Below are 27,903 nucleotides of genomic sequence, written 5' to 3'. Positions count from 1 at the left end.
CACTTTAAAACTGACCACATAGCTGTTCCCCTCTTGGTTCAGGAAAAAGGGTCCCCTGGAGCATCGCTGCACGGCAGCAGCAGCCTTCTCGTTCCCAATTTACAGTCCGGAGGAGTTTACTTGCCTTGGTTCTTGAGCCACCTGTAGTCTCTTGGTCTATAGCAGCCATCTAATGCCCTCCATGATTTAAGCCTTCCTCAGAGACACACTATTTCTTCTTGCAGCCCTTCTCTGCACCTATTCAAGATGGCTTTCATCTACATGAGCATACCTGACTCAAATTGTGCAGAATATTACTGTATTTATGTTTATACACTGGTAGCTGGTGATTGAGACCAGGAAATATCAATCTCATATCTGATAACTTTTATTCAAATTATTTATAGCAGTCACATTTCTTTCTTATTATCACTTTCCAGTGAAAAAGCTCAGTTTCAGATTTGACTGTAGTGTATTTACTGCAGGAGAAATAAATAATTCAGCCGGTATTTCTAAAAATATAATTAGTTGATGAGTCAGAGAAGAATTCCGCTTTCCTAAATGTTAAGGCTTGAAGATTGTGATTATCATGATCAGCGTGTCGGACCTGTGACCCTGTCATGTCTTAGGACTCTGCCTGGTAATTCTTGCGTCAGCTGGTAGCTAAGCTGGAAGGTTGTTCAGACACGACTGAATAAAGGGCCCCAACCACATTCTTGCAATTTGCTGAACGTTATTTCACACAACACAAACAAAAGGTACACCCCACAGACAACCTGGTGAGTCATCATTTTGATTTAAAGATTTAAGTCAATTAACATTTACTAATGGGCTAATTTCTGATGACTTGGTATACATTTTTAGAACATCATACATAACTGTGAACCGCTATATCTGTGTATATGTATGCGTTTAAGGCAATGAAACATATTTCTATTTATGGGAATCCAAGTCTTACCAAGAACCTGTATCAGCCATGTGAAATGTGAAAATAGAAAAGGAGCCAGCTGGGATAAAATGAAAAGGCATAAACTAATCAAACTCCAGACTGCAATAAAAGCTGCCGTGAAAAAAGAAACTGAAAAACAAAAATGAACACCACGTAGAGCAAAAGATCAATATTTTATTGACTAGAAAACAGACCGCTATGTATTTGTTGGTCAGTCATTATCCATATTGATTTTATGCCACTGCAGTTCAGCTCTGGCTTAGCTATGCGCATGCAGTCTTTTTTTTTTCTTTTATCTTTTTCTTTTTTTTTTTCTCTTCATTTTTCTACCTAGAGTAATGGTTGGCTTCAGTATGAGTAAAGCCCGCTCAAGTCAGCCAAATAACTCTATGCGCTTAAGGTCAGTCTAAAGGAGAACGTACAACTTTAAAGACGTGCGAGGTGAGGACTAAAGCGGTGCTGAGCAGTGCAGAATCTGCCATCCTTCGCATCGCTGCAGCGTTGACACCAGCCTGGTACAGGCACCGTAACGCGAATCTGGCCATCGTAACACGCAGCGTGGAAGAAATAAGAAGAGAAATGCTTGTAAGTCAGCTCTAGGTGACCTTTAACAATAGACACTTGAGCGCTGAAGCTCCGCAAGCAGATACAACCTTCTCAAAGCCAGCTGCCTAGAAACGAATACCTTGCTCTACAAGCGAGGATTGCCGAGCTTGCAATGACAACATTACGATTCTTGACATAATATTGGCAAATGCGTGTGGCACGTGGCAAAATGAATCACGTCTTGGTGCTGAAGAGCTTGTAGCCTGCTACAGGCAAGCAGGCATTTACAAGGAGAGGGGTAGACTGTGGATCAAAGACCTAGCAGGGTGGAAATGGCCGTTAACAGCGTTTTGATTGCTGCCAAATGGGCTCTGAGGGGAGGAAAATACGAGGTTAAAGGGACAAGAGTGAGTCGGCTCTTGTCTCTACTAATAAAAAAAAAATATATATTTTATGCATGTATTTGTAGGTCTAGTGAAGACAACGGAGACAGAGGCTTAGGGTATACGAGCTATTGGAAAGCACCACCCAAGCTTGGGCAATCCGTACCTCTTTCAGTAGCTCAAAATGTGAGTTTATTTATGTTCTAAAGCAGTTATGCCTGAAAAATTAAGTATAGTTAGCCAATTTTGGGAGAGGACCCGTCACTCGGTTTTTTGATGATTAAAGACTATGTTTCTGAGGAGCCATCTCAGGAAGGAGAGGAACTCTGACTCTGTGGCCCTCCGTGTAAAAGTACCTCCTCCTCCTCCCACTTTCTGCCTGCTTTGTCAGCGGCTTTTTTTTTCCTGAAGTATGGAGGAGGTTGATATTTACAAGTTGTTCTCTTCAAAGTTATGAAAACGAATAGAAAAATGCACGTGCCCAGCTTTCCACCCCAAGGTCTGCATCTGTGAAGCAGTGCTGATGCCTCATCATTAGTCATATGCCCTACAGACTTTTCACAGTCCTGCTTGGTTCATGGGAGGCGAGATCTAAGTTTTTAAGCTTCTAACAGCAGAGTGCAGTGTGTTACAAGGAGAAACATACTGTAGTTAGGTTTAAAATATATACGAATCTTTTCTGCCTTATTTTTTTAGCCAGTAAGGGACTGTTTAAATTTTTTTGACAAGCAGTTGAGAACTATGATATAATTAAACTGCTGTTGGCAAGTTACTTGAATGGCTAAATAACTGTTTTACTTTTTAGATGATTTTCTTACTGCAGAGTAATGCAGTACGTGGTTACAGAGCGAGGATAATGCAGCCGTGCAGGTCTCCACAGAACTAAGAAGCAGAGCCACATTCGTGACAAAGGACATCATCCTGCCGAGTGAGGAATCCTTGGCCCACCAGCGAGACAGAGCATTTCGCACAGTTAAAGCATTCCCCGTGCCACTGGCGCTCTTCAAACGAGACAAATTTGGGACCTCCGAGAGCTGAAAGAGATTATGAGAAAGAAGATGTGAATCCAGTATTTATGGTAATGGTTCCGAAAGGCAACAGATTGTTTTCTCGTGTGCCATCAGGCTGTCATTCATATAGCAAACAAACAAATGAACAAAAATCCGCAGTCTGAAATATTGTTTGTTGTCTGAACTGAAAAAAACTTTAAAATTAAATACAATAAGAAATATTTTAAGCAAAGCCACCAGTCACCTGCTTGTTTTTATATCCGATTATGAGCTCTGAACAGACTAAGTTTATCAGAATGTCCATTCAGGTTTGCTGATCTTCCCAACAAACTCTCATAAAAAGTATTTGCAATGTGTTGATACATATAGTTTCTATACAACACTGAGTGAAATTTAATGATTTCCACCTGAGTTTCTTCAGGATGGAGCCTTTTGGAAATCATCAGATCATGGAGTTCCTAACATGAGTATCTGAAATAAAACATCAGTGGGTTTTTTGTTTGCTTATTTTTGATTGTAGTGGGTTTGTGGTTGTTTTTTTTTTTTATTTTCTAAAATTGTGCCCATTTGATTGGATATTCATCATTTTATTTATGCACTTACCTGTGCAGCGTGCACCTGTAACAGTCAGTACTCTTCAACAGCTGAGCCCACATGTAATAGAATTACAATGCAGAGCACCAGCAAATGCTCTCGGAAAACTCTCAGTCACAGACTTCTGACCTATCTGTCGAACTATAAATCAGCTCAGTACACAAGGGTGCATGCAACACAGCTTTGTAGCTTTTGGCAGGCTTTCTAGTTTGACAGGTGTGCCTCACCAGCAGGCAGTTAATTCATCTCCAGTTTGATCATATTTGCACTTAAAGCTGAAATTACACACACTAGGGACTTCTGTGCACTGTCCTGGGAAGAGCCAAAAAGTACCTTTTCATATATTCTTAGGGATGAATTTTAGTGCAGAAAGCACTAAATCAAACAACAGAGGAACTCTTTTTGGCAAATAAAACAGCTCCTCAGTAGTCAGGGAACACGAGTGATCAGTGTGTCCCAGCAAGACACGTTACATATGATGGGGAGAGGGTCTCTCTAGTAATTAACTCCCACGTTTTTTTCACTATGATGGGACTCTTTTTAATGCTGTTTTCTAAACTAAAGGTCTGATTTGAGAGAAGATTCATGGCTCATCAGCGTCTAGACCCTCCTAGAGGATGAGACTCACCTGTAATAGGTTTCTTGCAAGAAGCACACTTCTTAGCATACAATTTGCTGAAACAATCTACACAGTATGGATAGTCATCTTTGGAAATAAACCTTTGTCCAGACAGCTGGGTTTTACACCCAGCACACACAAAGCATTCTTTATGCCAAGGCTGGTCATGGTAGGTCACTCCCCCGGAAGTTATCACCTAATGTATGGACAAAAAGGACAGAGCAATGAAACAAAGGAGTGAATCTTGAAGGATTATCCTGTCCTTCATAAGTCCTTCCGCTTGTTTTTGCTCTTCCCACATGCACAAGAGAAGAGAGTGTGGTCACGACAACTGTTTTTTCATCTGGAATATCAACTTGACTGACTGCAGTTGAGCTGAACACGCCACTGGTTTGTTATTCTCTGTTTTCTATCGTAGGTCACCTCATGGTTTGTAATAAACAGGTTGGCTTGTTATACATTTTTTCTGTTATACACGTGAATAAAGGCTTAGCATCAGACATTGCTCAGAAGAGCAATTCTCGGTGACGGACTGTGAAGGAGAGAACCAATGCTGAGATTATGGCTGATCTCCAACGGGAACAGGCGTTTTTCTGTCTCACAACTGAAACACTATTTTAAGTAGGAAGAAAGGGGCAGTAAAGAAGCAGAAGTGAGACAGAAATGAGAGCTACACTGCCAAAAGAAGAAATAAAATGGTATTTATCAGTGTCATCAAACTTCTCATTCCCTGCAACTCACTCACAGCTCTACTTATCTAGGTTATTTCTGGAGAGGGAAATTTCCAGTTGCTCTATAGCTTCCGTAAGTGTGGTAAAGAGCTGGTTTCACAGAATTTCTAAGAGACTGTATAGAGAAATTTCTGCAGAGATAAAGATGAGCTGTAAGATAGAGTTTCTACTGTCAAGTCTCATGTACAACAGTGAATGAATGAATGAATGAATGCATGCTTATAGTTGGAACATAAGGAGAAAAAGTTGGAGAAACTTAATTAAAAATAGTGGCACCATCAGATTTCCCTGGGGAATATAGTTTCAGGGAAATAAAGAATCATACTGAGTGATGTCAGGCAATAAAAAAAAAATTAAATAGTTCCCAACACCCTTAGCATTCCAGTATTGGTCTACTTCTACCTCTCATTTGCTTTTCCATTAAAATCTCAAAATCTCTGGCACAAAAATTCAAGACTCTAGTTTGGCAATTTAATCTCTTTGGGTTCAATCTTTATTTATGGGAACTGATATGAGTTTAAGTAGTAAAATTCTTTTAGCTGTTACGTAGGAGGATTATTTGTATTCCTAGGATTTTTAAGAAGCAAATCCTGATTATTTCACAGAAGTGCTGCTAACCTCAATGTCTCTAATAAACATAGAGCAGAATTACTATATTTGCCATTTGATCATTTAATGCAAATTAAAGGCTAGATGTAAACACAGGAATATATAAAAGCGCTTTCTAAAGTTTAACTACTGAGGGAAAAAAAAACAGGCAGCAGATTTTTCTTAAATTAAAAGCTTTTGTTAGAGGTAGAGGTTTACAGATAAACATTAAATAAATTTAGAAATTTTAAGTTATTTGATGAAGTGAAAAATAAAATTTGCTTCCAGAGGGATACAGGTACTAAAGAGTAAGTTAAATTCTGCCATAAAAAGCAGCTTAAAACATTTTCCATTGTACGTTTCATTACCTTTTTGCAAGAGTAGCAGTGGTGAGCAAATTGCTTCTCAAAACAGGGCACACAGTAATTCTCGTTGTCTTTGGTGATCAATGGTTTTGTTCCCAATGGTTGCCGGCAATACTGGCAAACAAAACAGGATTCATGCCAGGAACTTCCCTTAAATTCCATTTTACGGGAACCTGTGAAAACCCAAAGCGAATGACGCCCTCAGCTATAGCCTTGTAATGAAAGTTTTAAATGTTGGGAAGACTCCTGTTATTAATGTTGTATCTCAGTATTGTATTATCTAAGAAAGCACCTATCCTCAATTTAATAGGGTTCCTAAGTATGTAATTGAAATTTGAAGAACACATTCAGTGCCATACGATCCCCTGGCAAAAGATGCTCTAAGTTGCCCAAGTTGTGATTTTTAGAGTCTGTCATATGAATCTTTTAGGGTTACTTCTCTGTGATATGCTTCAGTTGCTCGGAGTTTCTCTCAGGCCAGTCAACTCTGATGATGTTCAGACACACAGCACTCTTAGAAATTAAAGATGAATTTGCTTGGATGTTACTACATCTATTAATATGCTGTCTTTTGTCTTTCTTAAACTATATCTCCTTCACTCATAAATGCATTATTTATCTTATTCAGCTTAAGCTAGCAATTTTTTTTTAATCAGTAAATATATTTTCAGTGGTAAAGCACAAGACACTGTCTCTTCTTATAGCCCATCGTTTCCGTCCTAGGTCAAGTGTTCTTTTTTATTGTATTCAACTTTTGCTTTTGAGTCAGCACAAGGACAGATGCAATTGCAAAAGACAGTTGTTTGGTTAAATGACTGCCAGAGGAGTTTCAGAGCTCTTAGCTCTGTGTACTGGTGGCCTCACTGGAGATGTGCAAGTCTGAGATATGCACGTATATCTGAGAACAATTTTTCCAGTGACTCTCCACCATAACTTCCTCCCCTGATGGTACCATCAGACTGCAAAGAGAGGGGCCAGGTTCTTTACCATCATTTCCACAGAAAGACGAGAATTGCTGCTATAACTGATTAATCCTGCAATAGCCGTTTCCTGGACTGTGGGGTTAGTGGAGAGAGAAACTGCTGGTTGCATTTCAACATGAAAGGTTTACAGCTTCCTCCCAGTGAGCAGAAGGCTGACTTCACTGTCTTTGCCCACTGGGTCTTTTCAGTGCAGAGCTATCAAGCTGAAAACAAAGTTGTTAACGATTTAGAAACTGGTTGGCATCACTATGGCACTTCAGTTTTCTTAATGCCCTGTTATTCCTACCCTCAGCGCTTGCTGCAAGGATTTAGTCTCCTAAACTCTGGGGCAAAATCTGCCAGGTGGATACGCACTAGAGGACAGTAAGGCAAAGCTCACTATAGTCTGGTGCTATTGTCATCATATCTAGTAAGGAGGGATTAGACAACATTTTTTTAACTATACCAAATTTAAGGAGTATATCGTCCATAAACTGAACATAACTATATTGCTACAACTTTTATTTCCACTAATACAGCTTTTACCTGTAATGAAAAGGAAATAAACTGTAAAAGTACATAGTCGCATCAATGCTACAGGTTGAACCACGACATCAGCTACCTGGAGTTTACACTAAGACATTAATTTTGTACAGCCCAGATCTTGCTGTTTGGGATTGAGATCTACTGAAAAATAAAATTCCAGTATCACTGCTGAATTTACTGATTTCCTTGGCCAAAGGTTCCCGAACTAGTAGTCATGAGGCCATGGAAGATAGTTTGCAGCCGGTGTTTGGAGTTATACGTGACCTGTGAAAAGGTTCAAGCATTGAGGGTAGTTCAACTGTTCCAAAAGTCAGTGACCCACTTCCCTAAGCGACCCACTTCATTTTGCCACATGTGGTGCTGCTGCTTCTCTTAGATGCCTCTGAAGAGGCTGATGATGTCCTGAGCAGACAAGTAAAGCTTGAAAAGTAGTTTGTGGAAAGTGCAGAATTTTCGGGTTGCTAACGGCAGGAAATGAGCCCGGTGTAAACACATCTGTACTTGTATTCTTTTTAGTAAAAATGCTGATAATGATTTGAACAGAGAATATCATATTTTGACAATTTAAACAAAGAATATTTCTGAATGAAAGCAGGTGTATAAAGAACGTGAGCCGGGTCTGATACCCAAGGTCTGGACAGACAAAATGCAGACGTCTTGTCTAATCTGTCACTCCTGCTGAGGATAGCTCTGTTTGTCTCCCTACGCTCACAGCGGGATACGCTTCCTAAGAGCTGCAAGCGGAATCAAGGACTCAACAAGAACAGGTTTTACACTATTTTGAACTCCAGTGTTCTTTATAAGGATTCATAAGCCCTGTCAGTGCTAGACCAAAGGTACCTGCCTGTCTTCTCTTCACTGCTGGAAGGGTACTACCCACAAAGGAGAAGGAGTCACCTGGAAGCTGTTCTGGGAGTCAAGGACCTTGTAGCTCAGTTATTCAAGGATGGGTTATAATTAAAAACACTGTTCCATTTTTCACTGAAGGGTTCCTGCTGTCTTACCAGGCATAATGGTCTTCTGGCAGTGGAAGCACTTAGATGAGTACTCATCAGAGTAGCATTCAGTACACAGCAAGAGCTCATCCTTGGCAGCAAACGGTTTCTCCACCAGCGAGCGACTGCATTTGGCACACTTGAAGCACCCTTCATGCCAGTGGCGGCCTTTGTAGGACAGATCCTTGGAGAAAGTAAGTCCATGTTAATGAAAACAGTTCTTTACAGTGTTTTTATCCCCCAGTTCCTCCCAGAAATAAAGTGAAAAATGGACAGCGTCGCAACGGTGACTTGAAAAGAGAGGTGATATACGTATCCAGCATCGCTGCGTTGGGATATTTTGTAGATCTCTTGCAGAGGCCATCAGGAGCTGCTTTGGCACAGGCAATAGTCCTTCCTTTATGTAACATCAGAGATATGTTTTTATTGGAAGCACCGTTTTATATTTTACAGTTGGCCTTCAAGGGGAAACAAGTGATCAACAGTTTAATGTGCGCAGGCCGCCTGACAAGAAGTGCATTCTCTACAGCGTTTGAAATGAAATGAACTTCATCTATTTTTTAACGTGGCTACTTTTTTTTCCAGCTGACAATACATAACACTAAAGAAAGATCATATTATCGCAGAAAACAAGCGATTAAAATCTCATTGAGAACAAAATGATTCTTAGGAAGATTATTAAAAAATCATTGCTTTTGTTTACACCTCATATAACTCCTCCTAAAAACTTGGCAGAAAAATGTTTGTTTAAGGCTCAGCAGGCTTAGGGGATGAAAAAGCTAACAGTGTATGTATGAGAGTGCCACTAAGAACTCAAAAAAAGAGCAAACAGCAGATTGCATTTTTCCAAGGTTAAAAAAACAAGGTAAAAATGCACATCCTCCCCTCTCCCCCTGCCCCCAAAATAAACCAGACCCTTCCAGGTCTTATTTATAAGTAAGAAGCACAAAAGGATGCAAATCCAGTCTCACTTTTCTCCTTTGTCAGATTCTCACCCTTTAAAGCACTAAAAATGAAATACCTACCATGCCTCATTTCAGGAGGTGCTGAGCACTTACCACTTTCATTTGCTTTAGTTAGCACTCTGAACCTTTCACAAACTAGGCTATCACCCCAGAGCAGCCCGAGGCAAAGGCTGGGTGAGATGGAGGGGAGGAGAGCCAAGCTCTAGCACTTTGGCCGAGGCAGGACAACCAGCTGTAGGTCTCTGTGGGCCACTTTTCTAGCTGACTCTGGCCTGTTGCACTCCTTTCTTGTGACGCCTGGTTTTTTTCTCACAATTTTTCCTTCCACATAATTTTTTGTTGATCATCTTTGACATCGGTGCTCCTGCCACTTACTTCATTTTAAATTTTAAAAGCGTAATTAGTGAACTCGGAGCAGATGTTTTCCAGGTGACTCTGACTGGAGATATGTATACAAATCCGCTGTTGAAAAATGCTGATGAGAGCTCGTGAAGAGTCTTCATCCAAATCAGCATTTTCCTTGGATGATTTCCTTACAGTACTGAGCTGCACTCAGACAATGCGCTTTGAAAACCATGAAGTACTTTGGCCAGAGAAGCCTCCTGAGAGGCTTATTTAATAACTCTCTGACCTTTTATTTCAAAGGAACGTAGGCAAAGCGAGCATGGGGAGAAGGTGAACACTACATACTGAACTTGGCAAGAAAAAGGCATTTTGACAGGTTTCATCTGAACTTTTAAATTCAAAGTCAAGTGTACAGGCTGTAAATTGAAGTATGGGGTACTATAAACCCTGTCAAACACCACAGACAAATTCAGATTATTAATATTCTAAAAAGGGGGAGAGGTGAAAGGAAAGCCAAGCCCAGAAACACTGCCGCTAACATGCCATCTGTGAGATGAGCAAGGTAGGCATGGAATTAAGTTAAAATTAACATATACTTCATTTCCAAAAGACAGAGAGAATAATATACAAATTATAAACATGGTTTCTTTTCAGCTTGACACTGGCACATCAGCACTTAAGGTAAAAGTAATTAAGCAATACTCAAAATATTTTTTTTCAATGGATATCTCTCAGAAATTCCAAAGTTTCGTTCAACCTGACCCACTGAATTACACCAGCACCCTACTGTCCCTCAAGCGCTGCGCAGTCTCTGCTGCCAGTGAGTGACTGGAGGTGAAGGATGGAGTCTGGTTGTGGTCCACACATACACCACAGCCTTGCCGTATATTATTTAAGGTATATGCATGTACAGATTTCCTAATCTGTGGCCCGGACCTCTCCTATTCTGCGAAAACAGTGCTGTTTCTCTCTGTTTTGTGTGGAGGTACAGCAGCTATGCTTAGGTCTCTTCACCAGCACAGGGATATGCAGAGGGTCAGATACAGAATCTGCCATTAAAGAAATGGGATTTGTGTCTAATTTAGCAAAAAACAAGAAGTGAAAGCTAAATCTTTACCTTGGAGTCGCACTCAATAGGTTGCTTGCACTCCTCACAGGGGTTGGCAAACAGGCTGTCATAACACGTAACACAATAAGCATTTTCATCTCTTAATGCATACTTCCTTCCACGAAGAGACTGCAGGCAGTAATGACAGTCTGTCATTCTGGTGGGGTTCTCCCCGTGATCTGGAAAGATGGAAAAAACATGTCATTCAGTGGATGACCGTTTGCTTGCCCAAATAATAAGTAATGCTGGTTTACCTGTGAAAGTTAGGACAGGCGTTTCTTGGGCATTTGTGGTGCCCTGGATTTCTAATGCTGGGCTGTTCCATAATAAACAGATAGCCTTTAATAACATATATGGTGTATAGTGTTACCTGCATAAAGGGCAGCAAGAAGGCTGCCTCAGCTTAATCTAATAGCGCTTATACTCATAGGTCAGGTGCCTGAAAATGAAGCTGTCTTCATGTTCTCTACGTACAACTGCTGACATTATGAGCATTATGTACTGGATTGTGAGGCATGGTTTATCCAGAAATCAGGGAATGGAGATAGAAGCCTTAGTTCAAAAATTAAACCAGCTGTCGAAGTAAAAGGCCAAAGAGAAGTGGCAAGCACTTTGTAGTGTGTTCCTGGTTTTCTCTTGCCATTTCTGTCTTTCTGCTCATTCTGCTTTTCAAAATACCCCACCTCTACCTGACTGAATGGAGGGAAGAAAAGGGACTCTAAGCTGTACGGCTGGTTTTTTTTGCATAATCTCAGCAGTGCTGCTAACATCTGGTGGCAGTGTAGGGTGACACAAGTACCCCTGGGTAGCAAAAGAGCAAAATATAAAGAGAAATAAACTAAATAAAATCCAAATAAAATCATAACTCAAAGCAATTTCCTTTGTTGTTATTGGAAAAGACTGGTTTTGTCTTACATATTTCTGCATTGCCAGGTTCCATGTTGGCAGTGCCAAAATACTGTGAGACAGATTATATTTCTGTGCCAGACAAGTGCAGGAAATACCACAAATCTATTGAGAGCCAATTGTATGAGTTTCCCATCCTTCAGTTTTCCAGGCTAAAGAGGCTTGGACAAGCATCCAAACCTCAGCTTCTTATAGACCTGCAATGCTGAATGTTTTAAGGATTGTGGAGATGAGGACTTATTTCAGTCTTCTTGTTGCTGGTTGGTCGGTTCATCAGCACTTTTTGCTAAAATTGGGTCTTGATTCCTGGGAATGAAGGAAGAATAATCCAGAAAGTTCCCAGTGAAGCAAACCCAGAAACATCTGCTGGACTCATTGGCTCGCACTCTTCATTAAACTCATTGGGTGTCGCTGAAGTCAGTGCCAGCAATCATAAATTTTAGAGGATTTGAGAACAACCAGGGAAGGTCTCCTAAAATATTTACATATCAGTGACTTTTGGCAGCTGAAATCTTTGCACTTTGAATAACAGCACAAATTAGTTTATCTTAACCAGATGCAAAGCCTGAGACCAAGGAAGAGAAGCATCTGAAGAACAACATTCGAGGGAGCACTTGCCATCACAGAGCTTACATGTAGTCCATTTGGAATTACTCCCTCATACTTGATTTTATACACTCACTGCCTGTCTTATACCCACGGTTCAGTTTTAAAAAGGCATTTCATCTTTTTCTGGGTTTCTGCTTTGTGAGATGTAATTCAAAATGACTGTTTGAACTATAAGAAAGAACAATTACGGCAGGTCTCCACTGGCACCAGTGCTTAAGGTGAGGCATTTATTAATCTGTTCCTGGAGGGATAGTAGTATGACAGTGAAAAGAGGGCAGGAAGAGAGGCTATAATGTTTATCTCTGTCCGAAGGTAGGAATTGTTCGATTGGCACAAGCTATGGAAAACTTGTTGTTTCTGTAAATCGAACTTCTTTTGAGTTGAATTGATTTACTATCTTTCTGACTGCGCTAAATCTTTGTATTAGCCAAGACAGTAAAGAAATCAAATAATCTATAATTCAGATCAGTGGGAAACATGCTTGCTTAAAAACATTACAGATGTGTTTTATCTTTCGAATAACAGTATAACAGGGCTTGAATCTGGACTTCCATTCCCTTAAGATCAAACAGAGATTTGAATGTGAAATGAATGAGTCCATATATATGAGAAAATGACATCCAACGGCTTGTTCATTTACACAACATGACATATGAAAACCAGACACCCCGCAGTAATTCAGTGCACGATCACTATATAGTCATCACCAAAATCAAGGTTAAGTTTTGCTCGTTTTCTATATTGGGGAAGCTGGATAAATTGGTGGCTAGGGAGACAATCAAGGAATGTTTGTGGTTAACTGGGCTCCGTATTCAAGGTCATAGGACGGGCTCGAAACCGGGTTTCAGAGGAATTTTCATTCCTTTTTTTGTGGGAGTTAGTTAGAGTTATGAGCTGCCTCTGAGGATAACCCCGAGCAGACTACCTTTCTGATTTCCTCCCTGCTGAATCAGTACCCCGGCTTCCTAATGCAGTTTCATCTCAGCCTAAAAGTGGCGACAGGAAAATCCTAACAGGGAATGCATGAAGAGCTTGTCTGTTATTTCCAGTGCTTTTTGTTGTACAAAGCTCACCAACAATTAACTTCGGACATCTGCAGATACATCTCTGTTTTTTTCATTCATAATAAATGGTGACAGGTTTTTAAACTACTGAAAACTCTGCATACCCAAGGATTTTCTTCAAATACTGAATTTTCTTGAAATGTTCAAAAACATTGGCTTCCTGGGAAGAAAAAAAAACATCAAGAAAATCTCTTCCAGGAAGCCTGGCTTATATACACATACAAGATCTATTGTAATACTCCAGAACGTGTAAATTTATAATGTAGTCATCCTCCTAAAAACTATATGGATATGGAAACAAAGTGCCATTACTCCTGTTTTACAGGTGATTGTGGCTGCTGGAGAACACTAGAAGAGTACACCCAAGCCCAGAGTCAAAGCCTGGGGTTGCCCTTGAGCTGCTCCTCTAGTAAAGTGCTCAAGCCACCAAGGCTTTGTTTCAGAAAAAGTCTTCACGGGTTTGACCACGATGATATAAAACCATATTTGGGAGTGAAGTAGTGATGGCATGAAAAAGAACGATGATTTTACAAATCTCCTGGCAAAGGTCTGGGTAACCTTTGTGAACTACCTTTACTGTTAGACAATGCAACAAAAAAAGGGAATCTCGTCTCTCCCAGCACCGCTTACCCTTGCTCCAATAAATAAGTAATGGTACGAGCACCACGTAGTTAAGTAGAATGTTTTTCTTGTGCTTTGATCCTAATCTCTAGAGAAATATGTTTACTTTAAGTTTGCTGGAAGCTAGACTTTGTGTTTTGAAGGTCAGTTAAGAAATCTCTGGAGGTCTGATGCTATTCGCTCTCATGGAATGAAACGCTGACTCCAGCATTCCAGCTGCTAACTCGTGTCCTAGGCACAGGGAAAGACTGCGATTCTTCATGCCTTGGGAAAAGAGGATTTTGTTATCTAAATTGGAACAAAGCTAAATACCATTGATTTTAACGTATCTAGTAGGCACGGATACGTGATACCATTTGTAGCCTTAGAATATTCCAAGGGGGAGCAGAGAGATGTTGCCAAAGATGTGAGGATATTGCGACTGGAGTCCCTGGGGTCAGATTTGAGAATGCAGCAGTCTCATGGTATGAATTATAAAGCAGATGAAAATAAAATAACAGAGCTGGCTAGTCTGCCTGCTGTTCCAGCAGATTAAGATAGAATTTTGCTATGACAAATTAGGAGAGAGACTTTCTGTAGAGTCAAATGGTTTCCTACAAGATGCAGAGCACTAGAAGACTTTCAGCAAAGAAAGCCGTAAGAAAATGGTTGTGAAGTTGTGAAACCTGATAAATGTGGGACTATCAAGAAAGGAATGCTTACTGGAGCTAAAAAGCACAGCCACAATGTTAATATGTCATTTAATAATTTATCTTGATATTTTCTATAAGTGTGTGTTAATCTCCCTTAGGTTATATAAATATAAAAACCCCAGAAACATTACTCCTACGTAGATGGGAATGAATATAGGCACGTAGGTATATACATACCTGTAAAACTATTGTACCTTTGGCTTTATGGCAATTCTAATGAACTATTTTCTGATCTAAATAAGCCTAACATTGAACTGCATCGTCTTTTTCCTTAAGAACATGTAAAGAATGAAACAAGGCTCTCTATTAAGGAGGCATAAAGAAAGAATAATGATTGCAAAATAAATTATTGCAACAACACTGAAGGGTAAGAAAAACAAATTGATCTGTTACGAGGGAGACACTCCTGCAAGCTGTCCCAGGCACCTGATTATTTTCAGTTAAGTACTTTTTTCTTTTTTTTTTTTTTTAACTTGGAACATGGTTTTGCACGAGTTTGCTGATTTCATTTTCTCTACTTTGTTTCTTTTGGTGAGAGCTGCCGAACAATTAATCACATAAATTTGCAAAATACATTAGTGACTCAAGGTTACAACTGCATTGTAAAGCTAACAACATCACTATAAGGAAAAATTTCTGACAATATAATTATTTTATAAATAAAAGTTTCTAATCTTTCCTCATTTCAGAAATCAGAGTTTCTTGATTTCTCGGGATGTCTGCTACCCCCCAGAAATCTGTTATTTGGTTATTGTGACTAGACTTAATAAAAATCCTGACCCTTCGAGACAAAGGAACTCACAAGACGTTTAAATGCATGCTGTATTTTCAAAACACTAGCAATATCCTTGCTTTGTTTCTTCCTTCCCTAAGGGTAACTGCAATTTTCCCGGTGATACCTTTAAGTTGTGCTTGAGCGCATAAGAATACTAAAATTTTTGCTCTTCTAAAAATGGCTAGAGAAGTAATAGGAACAGAGGGCATATGTTACAGATCAAGTCAAAACAAGTACCTACAGGAAAGCAGACACACAGGTGTTAACTTTGAACAAGGTGTTTTATCTCCGTGGCACAGCAGAGCAATACAAAGTCAGGTCCTGGGAGCTTCTGAGTGGGTGCTCTCAGTGATGAAGCTCTGCTTTAAGCAGCCAGGATGGATGCCAGCCGGGACTGCACTGGAAGAACATGACTATACTGCTTCAAGGACATGATTTTGGTGGACCGTCTAGCAAAGCAGGTCATTTAGAGGCTGACCTTGTGACGGCACCACACTGCATTGTACCGTATTTACACACCCCATGACCGCAAGCAAAAAGGGCAAGAGCTCTGGCTTAACTAGGGGATCGAGCATCCCAGGAATCCTGTTTCGCCTTAATTGGTATTGCTGTCTGCTTTGTTTACACCATGCAAACTCAAACATTGGTGCAGTCATCTAAATTCTTCCCTTATCCCAGCACAGCATAATTCGCTACTTACCTAAACTTCAAACTAGGACAAAGTAAAGCAGTGAGAGAACCTCGACTAAGTGTTCACGGTGGTGCGGACGTACAGAAATGCTGTTGTGGAAGAGATCTGACTAAGCCTACGTCCCTCAAACTCTTTTTACTAGCTACAGAGTGGGTTGGAATAGCCTAGCCCCATTGCCTCTACGGCAAGCGAGGTATTTCCTTTAATTCAGCCACAGAACGTTCACCAGAAGCATCCAGCTTCTCCAGTACAACTTGTACTTGCTACTGAGGTCAGCCCGAGCAATTCAGCTGGCAAAATTCAAACTAATGGCTCTGTATGCATCTCTCCTAATGGATATCCTTCCTCTATTGTGAGCCTTGCTAGCTCAAGAATCACCATTACCTCAAAAACTCAAGAATTACCATCACAGTAAACCCATTGTACAGTGAAATTAGAGGTCACAAATAAGCATGTCAAAGATAGCAGCTGAAGGCAGGTTTTTTGAAAGAGGTAGACAGAAACGTTGCTAACTGGCTACAGAATTTAACCTAGATTATTTGCTGGATTTTTTTTTTTTTTTTTTCTATTCTAACTAACCCAACACGTAAGAGTCAGGGAGTGCAATTCACCATTTTAATACAATTAACACACTGGTGCCCAGAGATTCCAGTCCAGAATAACCGGCCCTGTTCCTCTGAACACAAGGAGCTCGGCTGATCAGCAGTATTGCTGCTCAGTAACGCAGCTCCATGTTTAAGTCGAGACAAACTGTCTGTGGAGTGCTCAGTATTGATTCAGGTCTCTCCCAAGATATTACCCAGGAACACAAATCCTTTTCATCTGCTCAGATTCCTGGGTGCTGTCAATATCATCACCAGCAGCAGTACATGAAAAAAAGTAGGTTTAATGCTAAGGCTTAGCATTTAATTTCTTTTTTTTTTTTTTTGCTGAAATTTTTCTTACCCACTTTTTTTTACAGGTTTTCGCATAGTCTGGTAGAGCTCGAATTTTCTCCTGTCTTCATTATGGAGCTCGTTCCTTTCTGACTACTGTCAGATTATAGAATAAAATGAAGCCATGAAATATTTCAGCTGTGCATTGGTGTACGTTTTCATGTGAAATCTTGACAGTATTCTTAGTCCTACTCTCTCTATTAAACCATAAAACAGGTTTGAGGATTGCATCTGGTACAAAAGGGGCATGTGATAAAGTATACCTGAATTAGCTGGTGAGTTATTATACTTAGAAGATATTTAGACAGGTTTAAATTGATTAGTTTCAGCTGACCGACTTCCAAAAGCAAAGCAGCCACGAGCCCAAGATGTGGATGAGAAATCATTAGTGAATCCCAGGTACAATGTTAAAGGAGACAATCTAAAGTAATGACATTAGTGGGGAACTGCAGGCGTTGATGCCGGCACCAATACAGTTCAAGGTCTTAATTAATGACCTGGACAACGGGACAGAGTGCACCCATAGCAAATTGGCAGATGACACAAAACTGGGAGGAGTGGCTGATACACCAGATGCGTTTGCTGCTATCCAGAGCAACCTCGCCAGGAGAACTGGGGTGAGAGGAGTCTCATGAAATTCAGCAAGGGGAGATGCAAAGTCCTGCCTCTGGGGAGGAATAACTGCAGGTACCAACATGTGCTGGGGGCCAACTGGATGGAAAGCAGCTTGCAGAGAAGGACCTGAGGGTCCTGGTGGAAACCAAGTTGACCATGAGCCAATGTGCCCTTGAGGGTAAGAAGGTCAACAGCGTTCTGTGGGGTATTAGGAAGAACACTGCCAGCAGGTCTAGGGAGGTGATCCTTTCTCTCCACTCAGCACTGGTAAGATACATCTGGAGGTCTGGGCCCAGTTCTGGTGCGTCCAGCATGAGAGAGATATGGAGCTACTGGAAAAAGAGTTGAGTGAAGGGCCACAAAGGCGATTAAGGGACTGGAGCATCTCTCCTATGAGGAAAGGCTGAAAAAGCTGGGACTGTTCAGCCTGCAGCAAGGAAGGCTCAGGGAGGTTCTCATCAATGTGTACAAATACCTGGTGGGAGGGAATGAAGAAGAGGGAGGCAGGATCTTTTTAGTGGTGCCCACTGACAGGAGAAAATGCAGCAAGCACAAACTAAAATACAGGGGATTCCACTTAAACAGAATTAAAAAACCTTTCACTGTGAGAGTGGTTGAACACTGGCACAAGTTGCCCACAGAAGCTGTGGAGTCTCCATCCTTGGAGATATTCAAAATCCAACGGGACATAGCCCTGGGCAATCTGCTTTAGGTGACCCTGCTTAAGCAGGGGGTTGGACTAGATGATCTCCTCGGGACCCATGCCACCTCAAGCATTATTCTGTGAGTCTATGATGGACCACAGAAAGTTTATCACGGCTGAATGATAAAAGAGGGAGGGTGAAAGAGCCCACAAAACCTCCGTGTTCACTTATGGGCATTTGAGCAGGAGTATAACACTTTTCTTCCAAAACAAGAAAACAGGTCTCCTGTAGATGTCTTATTGAAATTCCACATCTAAACTAGACGTGTGTAGTCTAAACACACGAGAAATGCTATTGCTTTCAGCTGTAATATTTACATGCTTGAAACCAAATGCACACTTCAGAGCTTTGCTGCCTATATACTTGGAGCACAGATTTTGAAAGATATTTTCAAAGATAAAAATGTATACAAGCAATTAGGTTCTTCATTACAATTAATTTCAACGTTTCCTGATATTTCAAATCTGGTAAACATAGTCTCTAAATCCTTCTCAATTAAAATACATTCAGTGGAATTCCACAAATTCAGTCATAGAGGAAAGAGCAAAGGAAACCAGTGATTCTAGATAATTTCTGTCAAAGAAAAAAACCAGTTTCAGTAGATTCAGCATTTCCACAGGGAAAAGTCACTTCCAACATTCTGAAATCCCAGCCATGTGTGAAATTGAGAGACACGTATTATTTTCTGTGTTGTCACTGAGTGTGAAACATGGTGAACATGTCCTTTGTCAACCATTCTGATACTTAGATACAAGTACTGCCCCAAAGCTGGCTCCTTTTTGATGGAAAGGGGTTAGTGGGTTGCCTGCGGTATCTGCTTTACCACAGTAAAGAAGATTTTGTTATTTTTGTTGTTGCAGGCTGGTGCAAGTCAAACCTCCTTTTCCTCACCGATCTTTTTAAGTTTTAAGCTGGCGTAAATTGTTACAGCCTAGGCTACAGGGAGATGTGAAGGTCTAGGCGCCTTCAATAAACCTGACTTTGGATGACTTGGCTCAGAAGGAAACCGTAGGCAGTGCTCTGCTCAGTCACTGCCCTGTACAGAACAACGAGGAATAAAGGAGTGTTTGGGGCACTGACCTCTACACTAAATATACTCCTTACCAGAACTCAGTAGGGAAAACAGATCTAAAAATTATTTTGCGGTGACTTAAAGACTGTGTGCAAGAAAATGACTAAAACTGTGCATAAGGTTTTTTTTTCAGTTCAGCGGGCAAAACTGTCCAAAGGCAGATGCAAGAAACCCTACGAGAGATAGCGAGGCAACAACCTGCTCATGAGGAAAGTTTCCTAATCCCTTTTAGAGGATTAAATTCATGCTCTGAAACTTGAGCATTTCTAAGCTCCCAAAACTAACGTAAATTAACAGAAAAGCTATTGCATCAGGGTATTTTTGGAAGAAAAAGGAGTTTTGCACTAAGCTTGATCCAAAATGTTCTAACACTTTTATTTTTAAAATGATGATGTATTTTAACAGGAAACATTTGTGAATAAAAGAACACAGCTTCATGGAAAATGTCAGTTTGTTTTAGACAAGTAGGATTCAAAAAAAGTGAAATCTGACTGAAAAATATCAGTCTAAAAATGGATCTTAAATTCTCAACAGAAAAATTTATAGTAAAAACTTAAATTTGATTTTGTATGTAAAATTAAAAATTTCATTTGGAGAAGCAATCTTATAGTTAAATGTGTTTTAGTCTAGGAAACACGTGGGAATCGGAGTTCGAGTCATCTCATTTTGAGAGAAGAAATTTGGTAGCAAAAGGACATTTATGCTGGGTTACAGTTTCTTCAGTTAAAATGGTGGGAAGGTAGAGAATAACATACTGTACTTGCACGGAAATATTAATGTATTTTCCTTCTATCAACCTACAACACAGCAAGTGCTAAATGTCTTTGAAAGAGAAAAAGAAACATTAAATATTTGAGGGTGAACTGGTCAGGATGAGAATTGGTCACTGAGGTCATAACTGACCTCTGGCAGTGAATACAAAGTCTTCCCCCCAAGCCTTTCGGCCCAGCCTTTACAGTCCTCTTTCCTGCCTCCACCCTCACCTACAATCCCCTAATCACGGAAAATGCTCTTAAAAGTGCTTAAATGAAAAGGAAATTAAAGTTACAGATGAAGACGTGCTGAAGTCTTGATCTGAGGCTTTTACCAGTGAGTTCATCCCCAAAGTGCAAATCAGAGCAGCACTTGGGAGCCACCTCTGCTACAACAGCGTCTGCACATCAAACATCTGCCTCCCAATTCCCCTCTGTACAACGCACTGAAGTCAAGATGCCTGCACAGCTGAGCAGAAGTCCACCAAGGAAACAGCAGCATCTTAGCGCTACAGTAACACCGCTGGGCAGGGACACATCTACCTGACAATGACACAAGCTTGCCTTTGGGACCGCAAGCTTTCCCGGGGAAAGCAATAGCAATAGCAAATGATGCCTGGGATACAGCGGGGAGTGAAGCGCTCACGGGCCGTGAAACGGAACAGCCCTGCCACTAACAAGAGGTAACAGAGCTTCAATAGGCAACGCTGATGCTGAATGCAATCTATAAGATCTCAATAAAAAATAGGTCATTTCTTGTCTTTGCAGATGCATCAACTGCAGAGACGGGATTTTCCCCACCCTTACATTTTATTTCAGGGACAGAAAGGCGGATGAAGAGCACTGTGTCTCGTCAGAAAGGGTACGTCACATGAATTAAAATCCTTGTTAAAACAAAATAACTACAACTGACTACACAGTACAACTTTTCCTAGCTGGTTCTTTAAAAGCCTGTGACCTACTTTAGAAATGCTTTAAGTAACAAAATGAGAAGTAAGAAAAAGGTGAGCAGCAGAAGCAATGGTAGCATCAAGCTAAATTTGGAAAGGATTTTCATTACCCTCTTTTTTTTAAAAAAAGACCTCCTTGCCTCAAAACCAAACATAAAGCCCCCAAGTGGTAATAAAGCGTTTGCTGCAGTAGCACAGCCTTTTCCTTTTCTATCCCGACTCCACTGTGCCAACCTGACCTAGTTTTCTGAGGAAAAAAATATACCGAGCTGCAGCACTTCTGTAATAAAATACGACATCTTATCAAAATGAACCAAATCTAAAGATTTCTAATCTCAGCCCTGTTAAAAGATTGTCATGAGCTAGGTGGCATTACAGCTTAGGAAAAGCAAAGGCTGCTGCAAGGAGTATTGGTATGTAAGATCCCTATTTCAGTTATCACTGTTCCCAGGTATTTAGATTTTTGGGCCCAGCGAATGGTGAGTTTTGCTGCTTGCAGAGCTCCATCCATCTTAGCTGCCACCTTCTTACCAAACTTTTCACTGAAAACAGAGAAGACATGGTTCTGCAGACAAGCCCTGGACTGCTTATTACGCCCACAGGAATCATAGTTTGTGAAGCCACTGCTGTGTACAGCCTAAGAAGTGCTGGCAACTGGACATGTAGCATATATACCCTCTCTTCACATTCTATGTCAGCTGTTTAGGGTGACCATTGCTTTGGCAGTCTCCTTTTCGTGGAGAGGAACTCCACGATGTGGTCCATGAACCCTCCCAAGGGAAAGGAGGCTTCGGGATGGGCAGTCCTAAGGGACAGAGAAGGAATGGGCAGAAACATTGAGTAGAGCAAATAACAGCCTGATCCCGAAGCAAGGGCTACCTACGCACTCTGGATTTTTACTGACAATTAACACAGTAGGCATTGCTACAAGACCTAGCAGTAATGACCTGCTGCAATTGCAATCTCTTTGGAATACAGGGGTCCAATAATAACACAGCCTTATTAAAATCCATATGCATATATTTCATCTGCTGGGTGGACAGACCATGAAAGGTCTAATCCAGTGGAGAAAACGCAAAAGATCTGGTACTCTTTGTATTCTACTGCTTTTACAGTAATCAACTGGTTATACAATATAACTGAGACAGAGGGAGAGAAAGGTTTCCAGGAAAGTGCAGAACGACCAACCAACGTGAAAATACACTGTGGGTATTCCAAAGCAGACCTATTTAACTTCCTTCTGCTTCCCCTTAAGTGTTACACGAACACCTGATTTGTCTTCTTTTAGAAGAGGACCCTTGGAACACTTGCATATGTATGTAAATTAATGCAGCTGAATAATTTTGCTCAATTCATGGATGCCAAATTAGGTGATTTAATATTTTCTGGATTAGGTTTTTAACCCTGCATGTTACGGTTGGTGTCTTCACATCTATTGGGGAGCACAGGGCACAATTCACTTACAAAGTCTCAACATCTGCACCAAGGTTGCAGTAACAAACAAGTACAATTTGGCTGTGCACGCATCTCACTAAAGATGTGGAATTATAGCGGGGTGACTTTTTCTTTTTATTCTCTGCCCTGTATTTGTTTTAAACATAGTGAAAAACCTTATTAGTTTAACTATGCAGATGCAAGGGCAGGCTGCTGGTCTTTGGGCTGGGGGAAAAAAAAAGATAAAGTATTTGGATAAACACATTCTTTTAGGACATGTCCTATATTGACTGTTGATAGTAAACCAGCACATTTCATTCCAACACAGCAAGAGGATATACGACTCACATATAGCTCTAGAAGAGAGCTGACAACAGGACTTTTGAAGGCAGTGAACCTCTCTGTAGGAGTGGCGCTGACTGAAGAAAGGGCAGGAATTGGAGGTCTTCACCTTCTTGTTCGTCCTCTACTAGGGAGGAAAAATAATGGAGTGTGACTAGGACCGAGTATAGCAAAAAATGTTGGGTTTGATTTTTGTGGTTTGGTCTTTTTTTTTTTTTTTTCTTCTTTTTTCTCTTTTCTTTAAATATGTGGCTTTGTGCATCAACCATAAACTAGAAAAAATAAGTTAATCGAAGACCTCTTGAGTTTTGAGCAGTAGAGTAGATGATGTCCTGTCAAACAAGACAGAGTATATCATGGCATCGACTCTGTTTTAACTTCAATCCTCACATCCTGTGAGCAGCAACATCGGCCAGTCCTTAGAGGGACTCAGCCCTGGGTTCTGTTCATGTCCTGCCAGTGACCTTTGCCATGTGCTTGAAATCTCTGTGCCTCTTAAGTTACCTGTTCTGCCTACTTACGAGATAAGGTCTGCTGAGCCCACGTGACTGGGTATCCTAACATTTCCCTTAAGCCTTAAAATCTCTGTGCCAGCCATTAAACATATTTCTTTCTATTTTAACATAGTCTATCTTCCTAAAAGTGGCTATGATTTAAAATTAGATGCTGCAATGAGCAGGCCATGGTATTCTGTCTTTCTTTATTATGATGCGAGGTTACTGACCCTTCAGTTACTGCCCTGCTGGGATTTTTGTAATGTCCTGGCATGTGAAAAAGTTCTTTTTTTTTGTTTGTTTTTGGCACTGTGACTTTCAGAGTAGGTTTCTTTCTATGGTTATAAATACATACTATCTAAAAGCTGGTTCCAGTGTAGGGTTGCCCTATTCTGGTTAAAGGAAAATTCGAGCTAAAGTTTATCCGAACACCCAAGCCGCTCAACATTTGACTCAGACAAATAAAAACCATCCGTAAAGTCTCAGAATTCTGGAAGAAATTTGGCAAGAATGAAGAAATTCCTTTCTAACATTTAGGAACCTTTTAAGAACATGCTATTTAACTCAAGGATACTGTGGAACAATGAGTGAAACCGGTGAAGTCCGTTCAAGTGATGACATGAAGCCTGACACGCAGCAATAGCAGAACAACCATCTCTGCAAACCTAGAATGGAACTGACTGGTTTCAGTAGGAGATGCTGCTCAGGGTCCATAACTCTGACCTGCTGTGGGCATAAGGTCTGTGTGAGGAGGAGGAGAGTGGTAAGCAGCAGCAGAAACTGCATTAAGGAGCAAATACAGTTCAAGTCCGTTTTGCTAATTTATGTTAAATATGGTAAATGTTCTCAGTAAAAAGTCCAAGCAAGTGATTAAACAAATTAAGAATTCTGCTACTGTATTTTAAAAAAAACCCAAAATGTTTTGAGCTTTTAATTTGAACTGTTTCTCAATGTTCTTCAATTTTCAAGCACCAAACTAAACAAAGATTGACAATTAGAAGATCAGCATGAAACAGTTTTTCCTCAATCTTTTCCCTTTTTTCTTTCATGCAAATACAATCCCAGACTCACAGAACTCTAATTATGCCACAATTTGGCACGTTATAATACACAAGTGAATCATGATGTGGCTGAATTTGAAACTTGAGCTCACTTGAGGAAGACTGGGCTCCTGATAAATAGATTTACAGCCTAATACTATTCTGGGCTTCTGAGAAATAGAATTGTAAGCTAATATTCTGAGGTATTTTACAGCCTTCCTTTTGAAGGTTTCAGGATGCTTTTCTAACAACAGTAATAAAGTAACCCTAAAACACAGTTGTGAGAGACTTGTCTACAGAAAAGGTTAACTACTTGTCAAAGCAAAGTAATTGACTTGCTCAAGGTCAGAGAGTAAACCTGGAAGAGTGGGAAGAAAAGAAGCCAGTCGTTACAGCTTTGCCATTAGCTGGGTCTGCTCATCAGGCTGTATCCATGGCACTGGCCCGGGATAGTTAAAAGCGCTGTACGAAGGTTGCCGGGTGGTCAACCTCCAGTGCTGGAGGCAGAAAGCACTTCTAAAATTAGCTGAAGCAATAAAATGTTCCACTTGTGAACTTTGCAATTGTCCTTAATTACTCTGAGGTTATGACTAACATTCTTACGCAAAATATTCTGGGTGGAATTTTTCCAGTTTTGTGTCAAACCTCTTAGGGCTACAGTGGTTGAGAAAGTTCCTAATTATGTAGGATTTTCCAGTCAATTGGGGTTGTTTCCAGACAGTTTTGGATAACATAAGTTTGGCCTCTTTTTTTTCTCCCCAATGCTACAAACCCTGTTCACAGATGGGGAACTGAGGCACAGAACAACTTGCTGGAGGTCTCTCTGGACTGAATTATGGTCTCCTGCGTGTGTGCTCTGTCCACAACTACACCATGCTCTGTCACTAGGTCATTCTTTCTATCAATTCTGCTATCTATGCACAAAGACACATTATAGGAAAATGAGTATTTTTCTGAGTTGTAAAGCGTTGAACTAGGGCAGCCTGTTCAGATCCATTATCCATAATATGCTGAGATGTGCAAGAACGTACCAGTCCTTATATACGGACCTAGAAAAATTCAAACTCAAAGGCAACAATGGCTGAGAAGAAAAGTAACCTACCAGCACGAATGAACCAGAATCAAAGAAAACTCCTGGTCTAAGAAAGGGAAACAAGAAGGGATGATAGCTGATGTATATTGTACAATATCAGAGAAGAATGGGGATATTCACACAAGCTAACCTAAGCCTACTGAGGCTAATGAACAAGGCACTTTTTATAGTTAAAAGAGAGAGATAAAGTCCTCTCCAGGGTGATGTCTAGCAGAAACTTAATTTAGCCATCATTATAAAGGCAACCAAAGGAGATTAGTTAGCCTTTGTAACAGTCTTGTCCCTCACTGTATCTCTGCTACAGAATTTTATGTCAGAGGGTTTTATTAACCTGTTTTTCAGATATCAAGTCAGTGCTTTTGGAGTAACATTTGCATATTTCTACAAAACCGTCCTTATTTAATCTCTCTTACGTTTACAGGAAAATACAAATGTATGGAACAAGGAGTTCACAGCCTCCTTTCTCACTAGAGCTGGGAGCCCTGTTCCCAGAACAATGAACTCTGCTGCAGGAGCGCAAGTGGGGCATCAGCAGCATTTTGCTGTGCCAACTCCCAAACCTGAGGCTCTAGAGATTTCAGTTGAAAAGTTGAACTGGAAACGATTAATTTTACGAGCATCCTAGAATTAGACAATAAGACATCATCTTACCCTTAACTGGCAGGGAAGCGTGCAGAAAAGCTCAGGTCGGTTTTGTTCCCCAGGTGATCTACCAGCCTGAACAGCATCTAGATCTTGTGTAGCCGACGGGAGGGCTGCTCACTTGAACAGGATCAGAATTCCACCCTCCGATTTTGGGTTGGACGTTTGGAAGCACGCTGGTTAAGATTTTCACATTTCTTTCTGTCTGTCCATGGTTAGGCAATACTAAAAGTTTTTATCTTTTTTTTTTTTTTTTTTTTTTTTTTTGAGAAGTAAAACTCAGATACGGAAAAAAAATGAAGCAAGCTGGGCTTATTGGTATATAGCCCACAGAACATATGTCTTACCGAGTCAACCAAAAATATACACTTCGTAAAATATGACTGCCTGCAAATAACCTGGAGATACCACAGGTCACAACGGATCAGAATCTCTTTCAAGCAGCTTGATTTCATTTTGCTCTAATCCTACAGGAAGGTTAGCATGCCATCTTAAGTTTCTACCCATTACAGAACTTTGAATCAAAGTGACTTTTGTGACACTGCAATAAAATTACATGGCAAGACCATCAGCAATCTGTTATAAAGCTAATACATAAAATCTGTTACAGCCTGTTCTGTTAAAATACTCTAGAAATGTTGACTCATCACACAAACGTAAAAAATATATGGGTGAAAATATTAACCACAAACAAGAAAAGGCACCTGAAACTTGTTTTCTAATTGTAAGAGATTTTGTGCCCAGCTCCAGATATAAAACCAGACCTTTTGGAAACAGGGACAGTTAAAGAAATATATTTTCAAACATTTATATTATTGAAATGGAAATCATATTTGATAGTTTTGTCCAACTTTAATTTTAAACTCATTATCAAGAAGACTACCATTGTGAAATGGGGTAGCAGCACAATTAATATACACAGACTTCAATCTAAGGAATATTTCCCCTATTACCCATACCTCTTTTTTAAATTCTGCAATATAGGCACACATTTTCAGCATAATTTCAAAAAACAGTGGTATATCCTTCCAATAGTACCCTTTCTCTTCAAATTCCAAACCAAAATTATGATCCTAAAAATGCGATAGCTAAAAGATAACACAGTGTCTTATAGGGGGAGGTTTTGGAGGTAACACTTGACTTTTATAACAAGTTGAAATAGTGCTATAAACACCGGCTTGGAAACTAGTTTTACTTCAATAAAAAAGCTAGAACAATCCATGTTAGGCATTAAAATTAGTTACGGTAGAAAAAAGTGACTTACCTTATCAGAAAATACACTATCTAGAAAGTTTTCTTGCAATAGCAAACAGCTTTGAAAGCTTAATAAAAATGGTGATTCAAATGTCACAGGAAGCAGCATACACATTTTTTGTAGCTTGTTCTTTGGAGTAAACAAAATTAATCCTTGTCTCACTGCAACGGAAACCCCAAACAATCTTCCCAAAAATTAATGAGTTAGCCAATTAATAAAATGAAAACAATTGCATCCAAAAAAAACCCTGTGGTATTTCTTTTGGTACACAAAATCAAATATTACTGATATATGTGTAGAAATCTGCATCTAATTTAATTAGGAGTTTTGTGCCTGAAGAAAAAAGTTCCTGTTTACTTGCTTGAAATGTTACATTAGATACCTTCCATATCACCACATTTAAACATTAAAAAATAAAGGAATAATAGAAAAGAGCCTCAATACTCACATTTGGGTTTAAGCTGCTTCTCTTGGTAACTTGTGAAGCAAAATAAAGGAAGAAATAATTACACGCCTTCACAGAAACAAGCAT

General features: G+C 40.1%; 1 protein-coding gene and 1 long non-coding RNA gene across 4 annotated transcripts in view; one reads left to right on the top strand and one right to left on the bottom strand.

Annotated features, from left to right (window-relative positions):
- LOC141466427 (uncharacterized) overlaps positions 1-6,315 on the top strand; it is an 81,992-nt gene extending 75,677 nt beyond the window's left edge. The window contains exon 3 of the long non-coding RNA XR_012463307.1: positions 2,663-6,315. This is a non-coding gene — a long non-coding RNA (uncharacterized lncRNA). The remainder of the gene's footprint in view (positions 1-2,662) is intronic.
- On the bottom strand, positions 1,255-27,903 carry FHL5 (four and a half LIM domains 5). 3 transcript variants are annotated; one of them, XM_074150351.1, is made up of 6 exons: positions 27,808-27,903; positions 10,695-10,853; positions 8,277-8,451; positions 5,768-5,937; positions 4,090-4,276; positions 2,740-2,891 (listed from the first exon to the last, which is right to left on the bottom strand). In XM_074150351.1, exons 1-6 carry the CDS (start codon positions 27,901-27,903, stop codon positions 2,740-2,742), a joined length of 939 nt encoding a protein of 312 aa, XP_074006452.1. The 3 variants fall into 3 exon arrangements, with proteins under 3 accessions (XP_074006454.1, XP_074006452.1, XP_074006453.1); XM_074150352.1 differs by having other exon boundaries at positions 27,820-27,903; XM_074150353.1 differs by lacking the exon at positions 27,808-27,903 and having other exon boundaries at positions 1,255-2,891; positions 10,695-10,858.

This window comes from Numenius arquata, chromosome 7 (assembly GCF_964106895.1).
Source record: "Numenius arquata chromosome 7, bNumArq3.hap1.1, whole genome shotgun sequence".
Classification (NCBI taxonomy): Eukaryota; Metazoa; Chordata; class Aves; order Charadriiformes; family Scolopacidae; genus Numenius; species Numenius arquata.
Note: the sequence above shows the minus strand (reverse complement) of the source record. Positions and strands in the feature narration are given on the sequence as shown.